This window comes from Benincasa hispida, chromosome 1 (assembly GCF_027475165.1).
Source record: "Benincasa hispida cultivar pf3 chromosome 1, pf3_genome.v1.1, whole genome shotgun sequence".
In the NCBI taxonomy this organism is placed as follows: domain Eukaryota; kingdom Viridiplantae; phylum Streptophyta; class Magnoliopsida; order Cucurbitales; family Cucurbitaceae; genus Benincasa; species Benincasa hispida.
In genome coordinates this window covers 4,491,767-4,511,118 of record NC_143478.1, presented here as the reverse complement: position 1 = coordinate 4,511,118, position 19,352 = coordinate 4,491,767, and the positions used below count along the sequence as shown (strand labels likewise).

The window sequence follows — 19,352 nt, the reverse complement described above, 5'->3', positions numbered from 1 at the left end:
CGAAAGTTAACTTTTGCATCCATAATAATGACAATGTCATCTCAAGAAACAACATCGGCAAGTTCAAATGATACAATTGGTTCATGTACGGTTTTTGCCACTTACTTGGTCTCACAACTAGGGATTGTTTGGGAGCTGTAATGTAATCAAGATTATTGTTAATCAGATAAGTGTTGAAATGCATGAGAAATCGATATGGCACGTGTTGCCCTGAGCTATACTTACTAACCTCTCAGTGTTGTAACAACAGAAGTACTCGAATGAAAATAAAAGAAGAAGAGGAGAAAGAACAAACAACACAGAAATTATAATGGTTCAATCTCAAGGTGAGATTTACATCCATTGTGAAAAGTCTTTCAATCTTCTTTACTATTATTCATTACAAGAATACAGAGGAATTCCTTTTGGAAGAGGAAATACAAAGTTGATCATCACAGCAACAAGAAGAAAACACTTAAATAGCCAATGCTTCAAAGTTGCATACACATACTCGATCCTCGCTAGCACCTTACTCGTTGCACGCTCGCTCGCTTACTTGATGCTCACTGCTTACCTGAAAGCTTGCTCGCTTACATACTTACACGCTTACTCCCTTCCTCGATGCATGCTTACTTGCTTCATCGATGCTCCCCTGAATGCTTCCGCGACTGGCCATTTAATAACATCAGGGGAAACACTTCAGCTAGGACCACTTTATCCCTGGAAGGAGAAACGAATTCAGGTGAAAAACCTCAACCAATCAACCAATCCCATGCAGCCTTTTGTAACAGATTTGTGAAGGAATATTCCTTCTTCCATATTCACAAACAGCTTGAAGATGGGCCTAAAAGAAACAATAACAATACTCTTTCCCTGCAGACTACAAAGAGTATTCCAAACCTGATAAGAAGCAAAATTAATGTGCTGAAAAGAAGACAGACCCACTAAATATATAAAAGGCCTACATGTATTAGGCTAGCAAAAAACTATAACAACAAATAAATGAGATCGTGAAATGTGAAAACAGTGGGAAAGAGGGTTGGATTAAAAACTATCGGAACGAAATGAGTTTAATATTACAAATACGACGGATGACGCTCAATTCAAACATGGGTTTTGGATTACATTATAATCCAAACTCATTTCATTATAGGTCCTCAAACTGCCCTTAAGAACTATTTCCATTCCCAACTTGCATGCTTTGAGGGAAGCGTATGATCAGGTTTGAAGATTCTAGGCCGTTGCGAGGTTTCTTCGTCATGGAACTGCTAACATAGGATTTTAGAGTTGGAATTTGACAAGCGGCCAGTTTGTTGAGACCTTTGTTGTTGATCAATATTATCAACGTCGTAAATTAAATTTATAACTTTGATTTGAAAGTGAAAATTCAAATTATTAACTTCGTAGTGAGGATGAACATTAGTTTAATATGCTCATGTTGAGTGATAAAGTAACATTGTAGGAGACTAGAAAAATGGCTAGTTTTATTTTAACTACTTTTCTTATCCTTTGTGAACTTCAAAAAGAAAACTATCTAGCTTTTAAGAAAAATTTCAACATTAATAGCTTCACAAAATTTGTAGTTAAAAATAAAAGAAAAAGGCACTAATAAAGAAAACAATTAACTTCTATAGGGCAAATGGACCGAGGAAAGCTAAATGAAGGATAAAAATATCCGTCGATATGTCTATAAATTAAAGGACTCGATGTCGATATTAAATATCCATACATACATGTTTCTTAATACTCATAAAACATAAGAAAATACCACCTATTTAGTCCAATATGAATAAGAATACTATTTTTACAATATACATAATTTATTTTTTCTAAAAAAATAATATCATAATTTAGTTTTGGAATAAAGACAACTTAGACTCTATTTGCCAACGCTATCTTCTTTTATTTTTTGCTTTTGAAAATTAAGCTTATATTATCTCATTTTTTAATCATGAGTTGCATTTAGAGATGTCCACTAGGCGAGGTGGGGACGGGGAAGCCCTCTATGTCCCCACCCCCGCCTCCCTATTCTATTCTTCGTTCCCGCGAATTTTCCTGCGAGGAAAATTTCCCTACCATCATTTTTTCTAACAATTTTTTGTTTCAATTAAATATATATTTTCAATAAATCCTTAAACATATCTAATACAACTTTCATTTAAATAAAATATTATTGATTTTGGTAATAAAAACAATAATACACATTCAATTTTAAAAGATATAATTAAAATGCTAAATTCTCATAATTTTTATAAATTAAAATTCAACAATTAAAACATCATATCTTAAATATTAAGACATCTAATGAATTAAAGTAATAAAATCTTAAACTTAAATAATTAAATCTCCATAGTTATCCTAACAAAGTCTACAATATATATATATATATATATATATTATAAATTTATAATTTATATACAAAAATCGGGGTGGGGTGGGGACAGGGTCGGAGAAAAAAATTCTCCACTTCCTCCCTCATTTCCCATGTATTCGGGGATTTTCAGTCCCGAATGGGACGGTCCCTGCAGGCCCCGTCCATAGATTGTTTGGACATCTCTAGTTGCATCTTTCTCGGAGTATCAGAATTGAATATTTTTTTTAGTCTTCAAAGTTTAACTTGGATTTAAAAAATATAGATAGAAAGTAGATAACAAAACAAGATCTCTAGAAGTGAAATGAATTTTTTTAGATTTTTAAAAATAAAAAATTAAATATCAAATGGGAACCATGTATTTATAAATTTTGTGACCAGTAGAAATATCCCTAAATTCATCAATATTTTAATCTTGGTTCAAATGTCACGTTTGTGGTTTGGACTGGAGCGGGCTGCCACTTCGTTTGCAGCGAGTTTCCCCCTGATTCTCTTCTCCTCGCGGAGCCCTCCGCCGGAAACCGACTGCAACAGCCGAGCGAGCTACAATGTCTTCTGGATTCAGCAATGGCATTAGGGTTTTCAGGGCCTGCAGAGCTCTCTTAGCTCCGTCGAAATCCTCTGCTACCGTTGCCGCCACCGCTGCCAAATCGAATACGACCTCGAAGCCGAAGCCGAAGTCCAAGGTGAAGACACCTCCGACCTCCGATACTGCTGATGTTTCAGCCACGCCCAAGCCGAAAATCAAAAGAGAAATAACTCGACCGACGGGGATTCTGAAGGTCACCCAGGTTTCTCCTGCGTTGAGCAACTTCTTGGGTGTGTCGGAGGCTTCTCGCATCGACGCCGTCAAGCAAATCTGGTCCTACATCAAGCTCCATAACCTTCAGGTTTCTAGTTTCTTTCCACTGCTATCTTTGTGTTTGATCTCGTAGACTGTTGAGTAGGCGAAAACCATTGTGGTTTCTAGGGCATTGGGTGTTGTTTGCGATTTTTGCTAAATCCTTTGGTCGGTCTATTCATTTAGGAGTCCATATTAAGAGAATTTTTATCTTAAGTAAAGAAACTAGTTTCCACTGCTTCCCTCGTCTTTTCCCACATGCTGCAAGTACGTTTAGGAACTCGTATGCTTCTACGGGAAATGGGTCTCTGTCTTGTCCCGGTTTAAGAGTTCGTAGCAATTTCTTAGAATGTAGGAAGATTATGGCTCACGAACTGGCAAATTTTCAGTGGTATAGAAAAATGGGCTTGCAAATAGGCTAAAATGCACATCCAGCTTTGAAAGAAATTGCATCTCTTAATAGACACTATTACCTCTAAAAAGAGATGAAATCTTTATGGGAGGTACTTGTTAGTTCTTACAGTGTTAGAATGACCTTACTTGAACAGGATCTGTTCTATAGGTTGAACAACTGTGTCTTTGAGTTCTAGTTGGAGCTTGTCTAAATTGTGTCATGGCCAATTTCTCTTGGGGTTAGACTTGGTAAATTGCCCATGAAGCTGTTTTCAATGAAATCTTCTGTTATATGGTACTGATCCCTGGCCAGAGTTAACATAAGCTTGAAGATAATATTCATTTGGTTTGGAGTTCATTCATGTAGTTAGTTGTGGACTCACTTTTGTGGGTTTTGTTTTCTGTATGCTCTTGTATGCTCTTGTAGGTTCTTTCGTTTTTCTCAATGACAGTCTAAAAAAAGGACCTTGAACATATTATATATCATTCAAGTTTCTTCCGTATGATTAATGAATATTGTAAGGGTTGTCTGGTGGAATTTGTTGAGCTGCACGCAAGTGCCCATAGTTTTCAAAGAAAAGACAAACAGCTTCTAAAGAGCACTGTATTGTATTTTTAGTTGATAATGAAGGTGTTTCTGTGATCCATATTTCATTTTCTTTGCCTGCAGAATCCTGCTAACAAAAGAGAGATCTACTGCGACGATAAACTTAAAGCCATATTTGAAGGAAGGGAAAAGGTCGGTTTCTTAGAGATCGGAAAATTGCTCGCTCACCATTTTGTGAAGAACTGATGCAGGTGATGAGAGATCAACTTCCAATCCATATTCTGACTTGCTTTCCTAATCCTTTTGGTTGTTGATACTCTTGTTTGGCTCATGTTTTTTAGTCAATATTGATGAACTTCTTTCAGATGGGTTTTACTCCAATGTGATGTCTAGTAAAGGTCGGTTTGGATTGAATTGAGGAAAATTTGTTTTGTAAAAAAAAAAAAAAACTCATTTTTATTTAAATACTTTTGATAAAAACGGATTAAAATCATGAAAAATTATTTTGTGTGGTTGCCAAACACTTCAATTTCTTGAAAATTGTTAGTAATAACACATTTAAGTTTTCACTTTACAAAACCAACGTTTTTTGAAAAATTATTAGAATAGTTTTTCTCGTTTCATCTCACCTGAGATCGGCCATAGAGATTTTGTTAAATATATATATATATATTTTCTAATTTATCAATTGTTTTAAGCTTTCTTGGTACATATTAGAATTACCTTGAGATTTGCTAATCTTTTCAAATGTTGTGTAATCTTTTCAAATCTTTCCAAAACTAAAAAAATTACACTACCAAATAGTTTGGAGAAATTTGAAAAAATAATTGGTAAATCATTTAGATAATCAATAGATCAATTTAGAAATTCTTGAATTATGGGGATTTTGGTGCTAATCTCGGGCAAAGTAACATTTAGATTCTATATATTTGGGTTTTTTTTTTTTTTTTTGGTGAAATGTAGACATAATTAGCATCAAAGTCTGATATATTTGAGTTTTCTCGGTAGAATCTCGAGCAAGATTAATATCGAGATTCGATATATATCTCAAATTTTATCCAATTTTTTTGCAAAAATTGACCTTTTAAAAAATTTAATAATGACAGTGTAATCATATTGAATCGATTTGGAAAATCTATTTTAATAATTGAAAAATCCATTTTGAATTTTGGAAATTCATACAATTATGAAAAACACAAGTTATACTGAAGATTTGGAAAATTATGAATAATTCGATATAATATTTAGTAAAATGGTTGTATTTGGAGAAAATTTGAAAAGTAATAAGATTCGGGAAGAGTAGAAAAAAATTTATTTTTTAAATTAAATCTCGGTGGTTAAACTTGTGCGAAATGGATCAAGAAAAACTATTCTAAGAAATTTTTAAAAAGAGTGCTAGTTTTGTAACGTAAAAACTTAAAAATATTATTTTTAACAATTTTAATATTTTTTCTAAAATAAATTATTTTTTTAAATTAAATATTTGAAAATATATTTCAAATATATCCTACGTCATTGGTAGAGCATTTTGTAAAATAAAGATAACACCAAATTAGATGGCTTTTATTTGTGAAGGCTTTTATTTTCTTCACAAGTCTGAAGACTTTTTTTCCCATTTATTTTATTTCAAGTTCAAACCATATCCATGGATGAAATATCATTATCAACATATAATTCTTTAATATTCATTTACTTTCCATAAATCTTAAAATTAATTCGAACATTGAAATGTTCGATCACTTTTGAGACTTAAAATCAATGTCTTTTATTATATCTAACAACTAGTTAGCATATATAGATATTGTTGAAAGAGAAAATTTGTTGAAATTGAAGACAAGTTCTGATAATGCCTCATGTTTTAATCATGATCATTGATTCAGATGAAACTAATTTGGTTCAATTTAATATTTGGACTAAATCCAGCTAAGCTTAGAAAATTGGTTGAATTTAACCCAAATATTAAATCAAACCCAAATTCAACTACTTAGGTCCAAGGGTCAGGTCTATGGATCAATCAAGCCTAAGCCCACGAAGCCCAACAGAGAACTCTATAAATAGGGTTTTAATAACTGGTAGAAATGTAAGTTATTATAAGCCTTTTATTTAGAATTATGAGGGCTAACAAGTAGAATATGCGGTAATTATACTAAGAATTCATGTGCAAAGTGAGTTTGCGTCGATCAACATTGAACATCTCGGCTAACCCAATATTATGCGTTATTCCGCGTCCAAATGTCTATTTTTGTAGCTATCGCAGGAATCGATCGCATGTAATGAATCCCACCATTGCAAAGGCGATCACATACGTTCGTTGCTTGGATGTTGCGGCCATTAATTGCATACGTCCATCGCATAAAGGTTGCGGCTACAGAGTAATAACCATAATAGAGGGATGAATGCAAGGGAGGTGGAATGCGATGGTACTTCGGAAGCCAAGCATGAACGCATACCTTGGGAGTATCAAAAGATGATGTTGACATTTCACCTACCACGCTATTAGTAGCAGAGATTCAGAGCAGGTCCATCATGTCGTTAATAGTAGAGATTCAGAACAGGATCATTAATGTTGTCAGCGATTATGATCTATAAATAGAGCCTTAGAGCCCAACTTCAAAGGATCCGAGCTTCTGCCTTAGGGCAGATCCTTGTGATCACAGACGAAGTGTGAGAAGACATTCTTTGAGAATTCTTCATTCCTCCAACCATTCCGAGTGACGACCGAAGCTTCGCCGGAGATAGATCTCGAAAGAGACTACTCCACTGCCCATCCATGGCACCACCGGCAGCCTTGACACACATCTGATGGAAGCAAGACATTGCTTACATTTGGCCCTCTATCTCTCTTCTATCTCTGTATTGTATTACATTTTGGCTTAAGACATTAATACATTTTGTAATCAATGCATCTCTTGATTTCCTTCGATTCCATCTTTATTTACCTCTTCTTTATCATCCTTTACTTTCATTGCAACGACTAAGTAAGATTGCTAGAGTATCGCATATTTAATCATGTGACATAGACATATGAAACATGTAGCAAACCATTGAGAGGTGTGCGTTGCACGAGTATAGTTAGCAAATCCTCTTTGCTTAGTGTGAGGCTGTAGCATCGCTTGTCTATGAGTGGTCGCAATGCTTGTCTATGAGCTGATCAGCGACGACTAACTGCCTGAGAGGGTAAGTAGTGGAACTCACTGAGCAAAGTAAGCAGTGTTCCTAGAGATAGGAATAATCTTATGTCAACCATGTTTTATGTGATCATCTTGTCTTATGAGTGCATCATTTATCATTTGGACATACTTGAGAGAGTAGTCTAAAAACCAAATCTAGGCTTGAGAGAGTCAGATTAGATCACATGAGCAAAAGTAAAGGCTTAGGAATAAGTTCTATTTGCTATTATATAGCGCATGCGCCCTATAGATAGGATATGATAGTATGCGGTCACATCGCATGTGCCCAGAAGTAGGATATGGTGGTATGCGGTCGCCTTGTTTTATGTGAGTTAGCTTGCATAAGCAAGAATAGAGACTTAGACATAAGTCCTATTGACATTTTCACATGTGCATCGCATGCGTCCTAGACAATTGTGTATAGTATGATCGCATAACTTGTGCTAGCTAGGGTTACCCTTGCGATCAAGCTTATTGATGCGGTGAAGTCATCCCCTCCACCATTTTATCTATTTTTCTATGTATCTTATTACGCGTTAACAGTTGCTGTGTCTCTACCAACTCTCACAGTCATACTTCCATTGCTTAATCTATTTAGTTAGGAGTAGGAATAGCACATAGTCCTTAAACTTGGAGTAGCACATAGTCAACTTCATTATTCTTTTATTCTTCGCCGCAAACACATTACTTCATAACATTTGGCTACAAGTCCCTGAGTTCGACCTCGAATCACCCTGAGAAACTTGCAATCTCGTTATACTTGGCGAGAGAGTAAGAAAACTTGTGATGGGAACACATGGTCATTGTATATATTCCTAAACGCATATTGCATATCCCTTAGTCCAAGCATGACCATTGATGCATGGAGAACAAACACATATCATAAGATGAACACATATTTACTCTCAATTTTCCACACATCAGGTTCATTAGTAGGGTTCAACAATTCTATAATCCAGAGAGCCCAGAGAGAATTCACCAACAATTAAAAGACTCCTAGACTCCTGAAGCTGCACACTCCTTGAAGATACAAAGACTCTTCCAAGATTTCGACTTCAAGAATGCGTGACTTCAAGAATGTCACGCGCTCTTCTCCTTCAAATTAAACACATGCATGCAACTGAGAGAGAATTAGAGAATCAAGTGTTAGAGATCGAGTCACAATGCATCAAATCAACATCTACACCAACACAAACTCAAGTTCAACTTCACGAAACAAGTTTCTTTGGAAACCTCATGCGAACAGCTACTACTACCTCTAAAAGGATTAACTTTTACTATATTACAATAAGTTAAGAGGTAGACAATACTATCTTACCAAGATTAATGGTGTCTAAAATATTTTGAATGCTAACTTTTTTTTTATGGCATCAAATTGACGACTTAGTAAGTTACCATGCATATTATTTTTATGGCAGCATCATTCAATCCTATTGTTGCTCACAATTAGGAAAAAAGGTGGAATGGTCTCTTCAAGTGATCAACACAATTGCCTTATATAGATAACACAATGTGAAAAGAAATAAACAATATCAGCAAATGATTAATAGACTTCACAAAAAAAAAAAAAAAAAAAAAATTCTAACAAGTTAGCTTTAGCAAACAGTTTTGCGAACGAAGCTCATTTGGTGCCCCAAATGGCTATCGGGCCCTGCGGGGCTGCTCTAGGGCCCAATTTTTGTGCACGAACTTTCTGCCGAGCGAAAACACGAAAACGCCCTGGGGTTAAGAACGATGAAAAAAAGTCGTGCACTAGAGGTTTTGTGAATGGAGCTCATTTGGTGCCCCAAATAGGTATCGGGCTCGATGGGGATGACCCGGGGCCCAATTTTTGTGCACGAACTTTCTGTTGGGTGAAAACAGACCTAAGGGTTAAGAATGATGAAAAAAGCCGTGCACTAGATGGTTTTGCGAACGGAGCTCATTTGGTCCCCAAATGGCTATCAGGCCCAGCAAGGCTTCCTTAGGGCCCAATTTTTGTGCGCGAACTTTCCATCGGGCGAAAAAGCGAAAATGGGCTCAAAGGTTAAGAATAATGAAAAAAAGTCGTGCGCTAGACGGTTTTGCTAACGAAGCTCGTTTGGTGCCCCAAATGGCTATCGGGCCCGACGGGGCTGCCTCGTGGCCCAATTTTTGTGTTCGAATTTTCCTTCGAGCGAAAATGTGAAAACGGAATCAGAGGTTAAAAACGATGAAAAAAGCCACACGACAGAAGATTTTGTGAACGAAGCTCATTTGGTGCCCCAAATGGCTATCGGGCCCAGCGGGGCCGTCTTGGGGCCTAATTTTTGTGTGCAAATTTTCCTTCGGGCGAAAATGCGAAAACGGACTTAGGGGTTAAGAATGATGGAAAAAAATTTGTGCACCATATGGTTTTACGAACGGACCTCATTTGGTGCCCCAAATGGCTATGGGGCCTGGCGAGGCTGCCCAGGCTCAATTTTTGTGCGCGAACTTTTCGGCGGGCGAAAACGAGAAAATGGACTCAGGGGTTAAGAATGATGAAAAAAATTTGTACTCCATACGGTTTTGCGAATGGAGCTCATTTGGTGCCCCAAATGGCTATCGGGCCTAGCGGGGCTGCCCCAAACCCAACTTTTGTGCCCGAACTTTCCGACGGGTGAAAACGCGAAAATAGACCCAGAGGTTAAGAACGATGAAAAAAAGTCGTGCGGTAGACGGTTTTGCAAACGAAGCTCATTTGGTGACCCAAATGGTTATCAGGCCCAATTTTTGTGCGCGGACTTTTCGGCAGGTGAAAACGCAAAACCGGACCCAGGGGTTAAGAATGATGACAAAAGTCGAGTGACAGAAGATTTTGCGAACGGAGCTCATTTGGGTCCCCAAATGGCAATTGGGTTCAGCGGGGGTTGGCCTGGGGCTTAATTTTTATGCGCGAACTTTTCGCCAAGCAAAAACGCAAAAATGACCACAGTGGTTAAGAACGATGAAAAAAAGTCATGCGCCAAACTATTTTGCGAATAGAGCTCATTTGGTGCTCAAATGGCTATCAAGCCCGACGGAGCTAACTCGGGGCCTAATTTTTGTGCACGAACGTTTCGTCGGACGAAAGCGCAAAAATAGACCTGGGGGTTAAGAATGATAAAGAAAGTCGTGCGTCAAACGGTTTTACGAACGGAGCTCATTTGGTACCCAAATGGCTATTGGGCCCCACGGGACTACCCTGGGGCCCAATTTTTGTGTGCGAACTTTTGGTGTGCGAAAATGTGAAAACGGACCCAGAGGTTAAGAACTATGACAAAATGTCGTGCAACAAATAGCTTTGCAAGCGAAGCTCATTTGGGTTGTCACACCCCCTCCCAGATTACCCACCTAATCTAGAAAGAGGCGTGAAGATGCTAAACATCACCTCCCCCGATGACATTTAGCATCTTACTAACCAACTTAACCTGTGCTTAAATCTGAACAGTTACACAATAATCCTTTAGTACATTTAATTTCCATTCAGTATATTCCATATTACGATATCCACAAACAAGTTTCATAAACTTTCTATCTCTTGTTATATACAGACCATGAACAAAGTTTAGACACAATGGAAACACTTTCTATAACAAAACATTTGAAAATAAACCACTCACTATCAATGGCACGAGCTCCTTGGGTTGTAAGCCTTTCCAACCTCAATTTGACCTGAAATAAAGTCCTAAGTGGTCAAATCAATCAAAAACAGCCCATAGTGATCAATGCAACCACTTGAACTCATTTTAACACCTAAGCATTCACATTTTGCTCCTTAAGTCCATTTTCTTCACATTATCCAGAATGGCCCAAAATTCTGTTTTTAATCCCAAAGTATTCATTCTAGGGTCAAAATATCAAGAAAATCTTAATTGGGATTAAAAAATGCCCACCAACACCAAAAATGTAAAAAAAACAAGCAATTGGGCACTAGAAAATGGGCATGGGCGCGGGCTGTGGGTGTGGGTGGGTGAGGCTGGCCATGGGTGGGCAGGGCTGAACGGGCTGAGGCATGCTGAGGGGCGCTGGCACGGAAGGAGGCGCATTGGTGGGGCTGGCAGCCTTAGGGGGGGTGGCTGGCCTGCTGCTACCCTGTTCGAGAAAATACTGGTTTCACTTTAACTAACTTTTCACCCAACTTAAAGTGAAAATTTGCACATACTTCCTTCATGAAATATGTTAATAAACCTTTAAGCTAACTAACCTCAAAATTACAGCTCTTAAATCGTATTCCAAAGCTCAGAATCTCTCCTGGACTACACCTTACTCGGATTTTCCAATTTTCCGGGCAACCTTCACTATTTTCAGGATTTCTTCAATTTTCCGATCCCAAATCTCTCGAACAGCCCTAGAATAGACTCACAGCTCAATAAGCTTTAATCTGGTTTAAATATGGAAGCTTTTGCTCAAGTATTTTGGGAGAACCATCATATTCTTTAGACCCTAAATTTCTGGCCGAAGCTGCACACTTTTTCCTCCAATCAAAGTCCTCCACCCAGCTACTTGTTTGCCCTACTACGTGATTTTTTCTTTATTATCCTTATCCTTTGTAGCCTTACAAGACTTATCAAGTTAAATTAATTTTAGATTTTAGCAAATTAATCCAATAATATTTTTTTAAAAAAAACAAACAACTCCAATGCCCTCGGCTAACTTGCATTTCCTAAAAATTTTGTTCTTTATTTCCTTGTAACCCTTAGCCAATAACAAATCATGTTCACTATACAAGTGCCCAATCATGAAAAATTGTTCCAATAATAACATGTATTAATACATTTCTAAAAGAACTTGCATTTGTTAAGTAATTTCCAACTTTCATTCCAACACTTAAAATTAGAACTTTCTTAGGTCATACAATCCAAGTTATTCATTTAGGTACATAAGCTCACTTATTAGGTTGAAGCTAAGCATAAACAAGAGAAAAAGGAATAAGGGCTTACATGGGTCCCTAAATGGCTATCAAGTTCGTCGGGGCTGCCCTGGGGCTTAATTTTTGTGCGCAAACTTTTCGCTGGGCGAAAACGCACAAATGGACGCAGGGGTTAAGAATGATGAAAAAAGTCATGCGCCAAACTATTTTACGAACAAAGCTCATTTGGTGCCCCAAATGACTATCGGGTCGGGGGCTGCCCCGGGACCCAATTTTTGTGGACAAACTTTCCAGCGAGCGAAAACGCGAAAATGGACCCAAGGGTTAAGAACGATGAAAAAAGTCGTGCGCTAAACGATTTTGCAAACGAAGCTCATTTAGTGCCCCAAATAGCTATCGGACCCGGCGGGGCTGCCTCAGGGCGCAATTTTTGTGCGCGAACTTTCGGCGGGTGAAAACGCAAAAACGGATGTAAGAGTTAAGAACGATGAAAAAAAGCCAGTGCCAGACAATTTTATGAACGAGAGTCATTTAACGCCCCAAATGACTATCGGGCCCGGCAGGGCTCCCCCGGGGCCTAATTTTTGTGTGCAAAACTTTCCGTCGGGTGAAAACGTGAAAATGGACCTAGGGATTAAAAACGATAAAAATTTGTGCGCTCAACGGCTTTGCCAATAGAGCGCATTTGGTGCCCCAAATGGCTATCGGGCCCGTCAGGGTTTTCCAGGGCCCAATTTTTTAACAAGAACTTTTCGGCAGGTGAAAACGCGAAAATAAATCAAGGGGTTAGAAACGATGAAAAAAAGTCGTATGCCAGACGGTTTTGCGAACGGGGCTCATTTAGTTTGAGGTTGGTCCGTGAAACCATTTTTCAAGAAGAAGATGACACTTTAAAGTTGTATGTCCGAATTTCCACATATCTGGCACTGAGATTTTCCATTGTTATCCTAGAAGCATTTGTTTGCTTGGCATTCTGATTCTTGCCGTGTATGTTATTATCATTGTTGTTCGATGGATAAGTAGAAGAATGTGTCTGGTTCGATTGATTTTATGTGGTCAAGTTGACTAAAGGCATTGATCCATCCACGTTTATCGAGTTGTGTCTTTCATTTCGATTTTCTTGAGCCAAAAATTGAGAATAAATTATTCGTAGAGAAGAGTATTCGTCTTTATCAGTGATTATAGATACAGTGAAATCATACCGGACCCAATCCAGCCAAAATATGCATAACATGATCTTCATGAGATATTCTTCTTCCGGCTGCTTTCAAGGAATCGACTAGGGAATTGATTTTCTGGAAATATTCCTCCAATTTCATATTCCTCATTTTCATTGCTTCTAATTTCCCTTTTGAAATTAAGAACTCCAATCATATCGCGAGAAGAAAATCTTGCATTTAGTACATTCCAGACTTCTAAAGATGTTGAACAATCTAATATTTCATAGAGAATATCTTTTGTCATAGCCCCAAGAAGCCAAGAAACAATAATACTATTTTGTCTTACCCATAAAACATATTCAGGATTCGGTGTTCTTGTTGAAGAAAATGCAGATTCACTAGTAATGAACTTTGATGGAGCAGAACTTTCTTGATCTATGAACTTCTCAAGTCATAACCTCTCAAAGTTGTGGTAATTTAGAGTTTCCAGGAGAGACAATTACTTTCATCTAGCTTCACAGTGGTGATTTTTCTAGCTGGATTGATTACTTTGAGCGGAATTGAAGAGGAAATTGTTTCGGTAGAAGAGTGATCCCTGGATGGAGAATCCATTGCCGAAAAAAAAATGCCTAGAATTCTCGTAGTTAGACTTCAATACTCTTATACCATAAAGAGTTTTTAAACAATAGGGATGATTACAAATGAATTCAAACTTTATTATTGATGAAGTGATCAACACATTGGTCTTATATAGATGGTACACTATGAAAAGAAATAAACAATATCAAAAACCGATTAACAAACTTCACAACAAATTAATTAGTTTAAAACAATATAAGATACATAATGAAAAACATTCTAAGATATTTGCTTTAGTGAGCTCTCTTAATAGGCTCCAAGGAATTCTAGAATTCCTTTAGATAAAAATAATCTCATAGAATTATCTAGAATTAGTTAAATCTAAGAAAAGTCTAGAAAAATCCTATTTCTTGTAGTCCAAGGATCTCATGCCTATAAATAGGAGATATAACTCTATATGCGTGCCAAGTAAAGCTAGAGAGCTAGTGTAGAAAAGTGAGTGAGTGTCTTGAGAGTGAAAAAGTAATTTCTAAGTTTTTATCCTTGTATATTTTTAATAAAAGTTTATTTCTTCCAAAGAGATTGTTTCTCTTCCTTTTGTGCCAATTTCTTCAACAATTTAAAGGTATAATTTAACCCAATTTTAACATTTATATAATTTTGAGGGTTCAATTTTTAAGAATTAAAAGTTTAAGGGTATAATAGCAACTACCACCATACTTGAGGGATAATTTTTGCAATTTTCCCAAAATATATATATCATATCTTGTAACTGGCTTATATGCTTATGATAAATATATTTTTATTGTGAAAGTGTAGGTAAAAGTATAGTGATCAAAATGAACCAACACAAATTATTTTTTGGGGGAAAAATATCTTTTCAGTCACTAGGTTTTGGGTCTAGTTTCTATTTAGTCTCTAGGTTTCAAATTGTTACACATTTAGTCCTTAAGTTTTTAGTTTGATTTTAATTTAGTCCCTAAGTTTCAAAGTGCTACCATTTTACCTTTGACATTTGAGTTTTGGTTCAATTTTGGTCCATATGTTTCAAGATTTACACTTTTAACCTCGATTTTTTTTTGCTAAATTCTCACTTTCGTCCTTAGAGTTAATTTAGGTTAATAAATTAAAAATCGTTAAAAGAATTATAATTATTTAAGTTTCACTATTTTATCACTTTTAAAATTAAATTTAAAATTTTATTTCATAATTATTTTTAATTATTTTAATAGAATTTGACGTCATTGATTGAAAGTGAACGTTTAATGAACAATTGGAGTAAAAATGTAAAATCTTGAAACCGATGACCAAATTGAAACAATATTTAAATCTTAGTGGGTTTTTGGCTCATCAACATGAGTTGAGTTAAGTTGGTATATACAAACTCACCCCAACTCACCCCCAACTCTCCGTTCTTCCAATATTTTCAATGGCTCCATCCATTGGCCATTGTCACACTTCAGGAACTAACTCTATGCTCCAACAACCACATTCGATGAAAACTTTGATGACAAACTATGAACTCTGAAAACCACCTCCGATGAAAATTCCAGTGACAAAATTCGGGCTCCGATAGCCACCTCCGATGACCCAACACCGATGACCAATTGACTCCGACAACCACCTTCATAGACTCCGACAACCACTTTCAACTACAAAACTCCGATGAAAATCACATTCGATGACCACCCTTGAGCAAGCAACTCCGACGGCTAACTCGGGGCTTCGACAACCACCTCTGGCAACAAACTCCGACAACCAACTCTAATACCATCTCCATGCGACTAACTTCAGGCTCCGACAACCACCTCTGACTACAATCTCTGGCGAAAATTATCTTCGATGATCAACTTCGACAACCACTTTCACCCGACCAACTCTAGGATTCGAAAATCACCTCCGATGACAAACTTTGACAACCAACTCCAATATCACCTTCATGTGACCAAGCTCAGGCTCCAACAACCACCTCTAACTACAAACTGTAGTAAAAATTATCTTTGATAATCAACTTCGACAACCACTTCTGACTACTATAAGATTAATGACTATTAAAGTATGTTGTAGGGTTGTTGATTATATAAAAAATATTATTTTGTCTACACTAAATGCAATATTTATACGTAAAAAAAATTGTAAAAAAATATTTTCATTTAATTGAATTCACATACCAAATGAGTGTTAAGATTACTTAGATGAAAGTATATATGTAGTTGAAAAGTATGTAACATATAACAAAAAAAAAAAAAATCATAAAATGAAAATTTTAAAATAGATATTTTTTTTGATGATCCTCCAAATTTAGAGGAATTGAAAGTGAAATTGTTGAAGAAATTTAGTGACATTTCATTAGCAGTTGATATGATGTGGGAGATTTAATTAAAAAAAAAATCATGACATAGTAAAAAGTTTTGATTTCTCTTTGGTTTCTCATTTTATGTGAACCTCGAATCCTAATTTCTCTACTTAAGTGTGTTCCCTATTGAAATTTGTGTGATAAGTAGGTTGATGTGGAGTCTAGTATGGAATGGTAGAGAAAAGAGTGGAAAATGTGAAGAAAAGAGGAAAAGTTGGAAGTTTGGATTTTAGGAAAAATTTGGAAAATTTGGCTAAGTATGAGAAATTTGTGTGTGATGCGTTGGAAGGATGGTGTGATGCGTTGAAGGTGAAGGCATGTGGCTGAAGAAGGAAAAAAGGATGATGCGTTGGAAGGCACACGGGTAGGCGAGAAAGGTAGGCCAATGAGTCGAGCAGCCTCGGTCGGACGCCTAGGCCATGCATCGAGTGGGCACGCCCGTGCGCTGAGCGCGCCGTCGAGGGGATGTGTCTGTGCGTTGCGCGCACTGCCAAGCAGCCATGCCCCACGCCCCAGGCGTTGAGCGCCCCAGCCGAGCAACCATGCCATGCGTCGAGATGGCCTGCCGTGTAGCCAAGCGCGCAACCTATGCCTTGCGCCCATGCAGCCGTGCGAGCAAGCGAGTGATGGCCAAATGAGCGCCACATGCCCATGTGTCGAAGCAGCACGCCCATGCGCCCATTCACCCAGCCAAGCATCCAGGCGCCGCGCGCAGTCCATGCGGCCAAGCACGCCCATGCGTCGAGCAGTCAAGCATACCCATGCGTGAACGACTAACCTATGCAGCGCGCCTATGTGTTGGTGGCCAGCATCATGTGCCCATGCCAAGCAAGCCGTGCAAGTGAGCCATGCGTCGAGGGATGGATGGTCACCCTATGCGTTGATGATGGATAACTCCTTGAGATGGCTAAGTTGAATTGTTATGACTTGCTATGCGTTGAGTAGAGGCCATGCGTTGCTTATGGATTAGGCGTTGAGCAACAAAAAGTTGGACGCATACAAGGGTGAGGTCACTTAGAAAACATCATCAAAACCATGTGTCTTCGTGAGAGGAAAGCCTTAAGCATTAAGACTTTGAGGTGGTGGCATCAGATTGGAGACCCATGCGTTGGCAAGATGAGAAGAGGACACTTAGCTTGTGATGACCACAACATTGCGTTGATGAGGTGGGGAGGAGACACTTGGCCATGCAGCCAAGTAGGTGGTGTCAACTCCGGAGGAGATTTGGACGCCTATAAATAGAGCCTTGAGACTTCATTTTTAGATCAAAAAACTCACAAATACCATAAAAAGAGAGGGAGAGTGAAGCAAACCATGCGTTGGAGCCAAATCCATGCGTTAGTCATAGTGGACGCATTGGACAGTGAGGTTTGAGGAGGATGCATTAACTTGGGACGAAGAATTCTCCCAATCTACTCGTGCGTTTGGAGCGATTTCAAAGCCACATGAAAGCTCTGAAAGTCTAGTTTTCAGAGTGGGCTGTCGGAGGAAAAGCTCAAAGTAATCAGGCTGGAAATTGAAAAGAATACAGAAGGGTGAGGCTGTCGGATCAGTTTGGGCTAGTCTTGAAGATTCTGCGATTCCGGCCAAACCACGAGGAGTTATGAGCTCAAATTTTTGGATAAGCTTTCTAAGACGTTTTAGAACATGTTTGTAGAAGGAAGTATTTCAAAACAAGGTCCAGAATTATGAGTAATATAAGCTGTAAATTGAATCTATATTCTAGGGGTGAAAAGGGAGCCCGAAGAGCTACTAGAGTGAAAAGCTCCTAAGAAATCGAGGTGAGTGGCTAAAATGTTTTGACTAAAACATTTTGTTTAAATTTTTTTATTACAACGTGTTATAGAAAGCATGTTTTAAAGAAGAATATTCTCATGCCTACTAGTTTTACAAAGTGATTTCTAAGCAAGCTGTGTTTTGAACGCATGCATGTGTGAGAAATTTTTGAAAAACGATTTATATGTGTTAATTATGTTCAACATGCGTTAGTGCCTTTAAAGCCATGTTTTTATATGTGTTATACTTTACATGCTTTAAAGAGAAAGTCATTTATGACTAGTTTTACTTAAAACGCGATACCGAAGGACATTTGAGAAGGTATCCGCCCAACTAGATGCTGAAAGACATTTGAGAAGGTATCTATTGGTACTGAAGGATGGTTGAGAAGGTACCAAGCCAACAAGATACTGAAGGACGGTTGAGAAGGTATCCTAGTAGCTCGATACTGAAGGACATTTGAGAAGGTATCTGAGCAGAGGTACCTAATGTGTGACGGTACTTAGTGTGGCCACAGGTAATTAGAGTCAGAGATTGAGCAAAAGGGTTCTTTCTTGACTAGCAGTTGGTGTTGGGATCATTTTACCCATAGTGGGATACTTTGAACTGAGAAACGATTTTACTGTTTTATGACTAAAACAACTTTATACATTTTATGCTTGGAAAATGTTTATGCTACGGTACAAGTACTGTAGAAGCTTATATTTCAGTTAAACACTTTACTGAAATTTTGCATGAGAATCAATTATGTTTTCTGGGTCACTCACTAGGCGTAAGCTCACCCCATTTTCAAATGTTTTGTCTCCCCTCCCCCCTAGGTAGCGGTCAAATCCTCTGAAGATAACTCTGCATCTGCTCTGCCACTAAAGGAATAAGAGATGTGTAACTCGACTATTTAGGTGGTTACTGTTAATATTGTACACATGTTACTGTTGTTCATATAGGGACTAGGGTTTATGGGTTTCGGGGCTTGTAATTTAGTGTTGTAATGACTGTAAATATGTTATGTTTCTCAATTAATAAATTGTGGGCCTAAAAAAATTCCGTTGCATATAAATTATATTTTGGTATCAGAGTTATTCCACAAGAGTTTTTAGGCAGTAAGTGTCAGCCAAAGGGTTGATAACTGTTGCAGTCACGCTCTTCTCTAGGCTAAGAGTGTGGTTTGGGGCAGGGTGTGACATTTTATTTAACCATATTTCTACCACAAAAGTAATGGGTTAATTGTTGTTCATTGCCCAAAAAAGAAAGAAAGAAAGAAATAAAAGTTTTAAAAATTAAAAGAAAAATTCCAATCCACATTTTATTCAAACAAATATAAGTAGAAT

At 37.6% G+C, this 19,352-nt stretch overlaps 1 protein-coding gene and 1 long non-coding RNA gene across 4 annotated transcripts; one reads left to right on the top strand and one right to left on the bottom strand.

Annotated features, from left to right (window-relative positions):
• Nucleotides 1-2,763: 2,763 nt before the first annotated feature.
• On the top strand, nucleotides 2,764-19,081 carry LOC120069511 (SWIB/MDM2 domain superfamily protein). 3 transcript variants are annotated; one of them, XM_090317626.1, is made up of 3 exons: nucleotides 2,764-3,240; nucleotides 4,255-4,382; nucleotides 18,843-19,081. In XM_090317626.1, the coding sequence occupies exons 1-2, from the start codon at nucleotides 2,899-2,901 to the stop codon at nucleotides 4,375-4,377; spliced, it is 465 nt and encodes a 154-aa protein (XP_090173752.1). In that variant the 5' UTR covers nucleotides 2,764-2,898; the 3' UTR covers nucleotides 4,378-4,382; nucleotides 18,843-19,081. The 3 variants fall into 3 exon arrangements, with proteins under 3 accessions (XP_090173752.1, XP_038877226.1, XP_038877222.1); XM_039021298.2 differs by lacking the exon at nucleotides 18,843-19,081 and adding an exon at nucleotides 6,380-7,057; XM_039021294.2 differs by lacking the exon at nucleotides 18,843-19,081 and having other exon boundaries at nucleotides 2,765-3,240; nucleotides 4,255-4,495.
• On the bottom strand, nucleotides 10,746-11,687 carry LOC150038176 (uncharacterized). The gene is made up of 2 exons (XR_016531996.1): nucleotides 11,488-11,687; nucleotides 10,746-11,375 (listed from the first exon to the last, which is right to left on the bottom strand). It is a non-coding gene; the product is annotated as an uncharacterized LOC150038176 (long non-coding RNA).
• Nucleotides 19,082-19,352: the final 271 nt, after the last annotated feature.

What these genes read in the sequence shown, in the direction of transcription:
- LOC120069511 (XM_090317626.1), top strand. Translation starts at nt 2,899, where the DNA reads ATGTCTTCTGGATTCAGCAATGGCATTAGGGTTTTCAGGGCCTGCAGA. An exon ending in TCAAGCTCCATAACCTTCAG is followed by an intron (nt 3,241 to 4,254) that starts GTTTCTAGTTTC and finishes CTTTGCCTGCAG; the next exon opens with AATCCTGCTAACAAAAGAGA.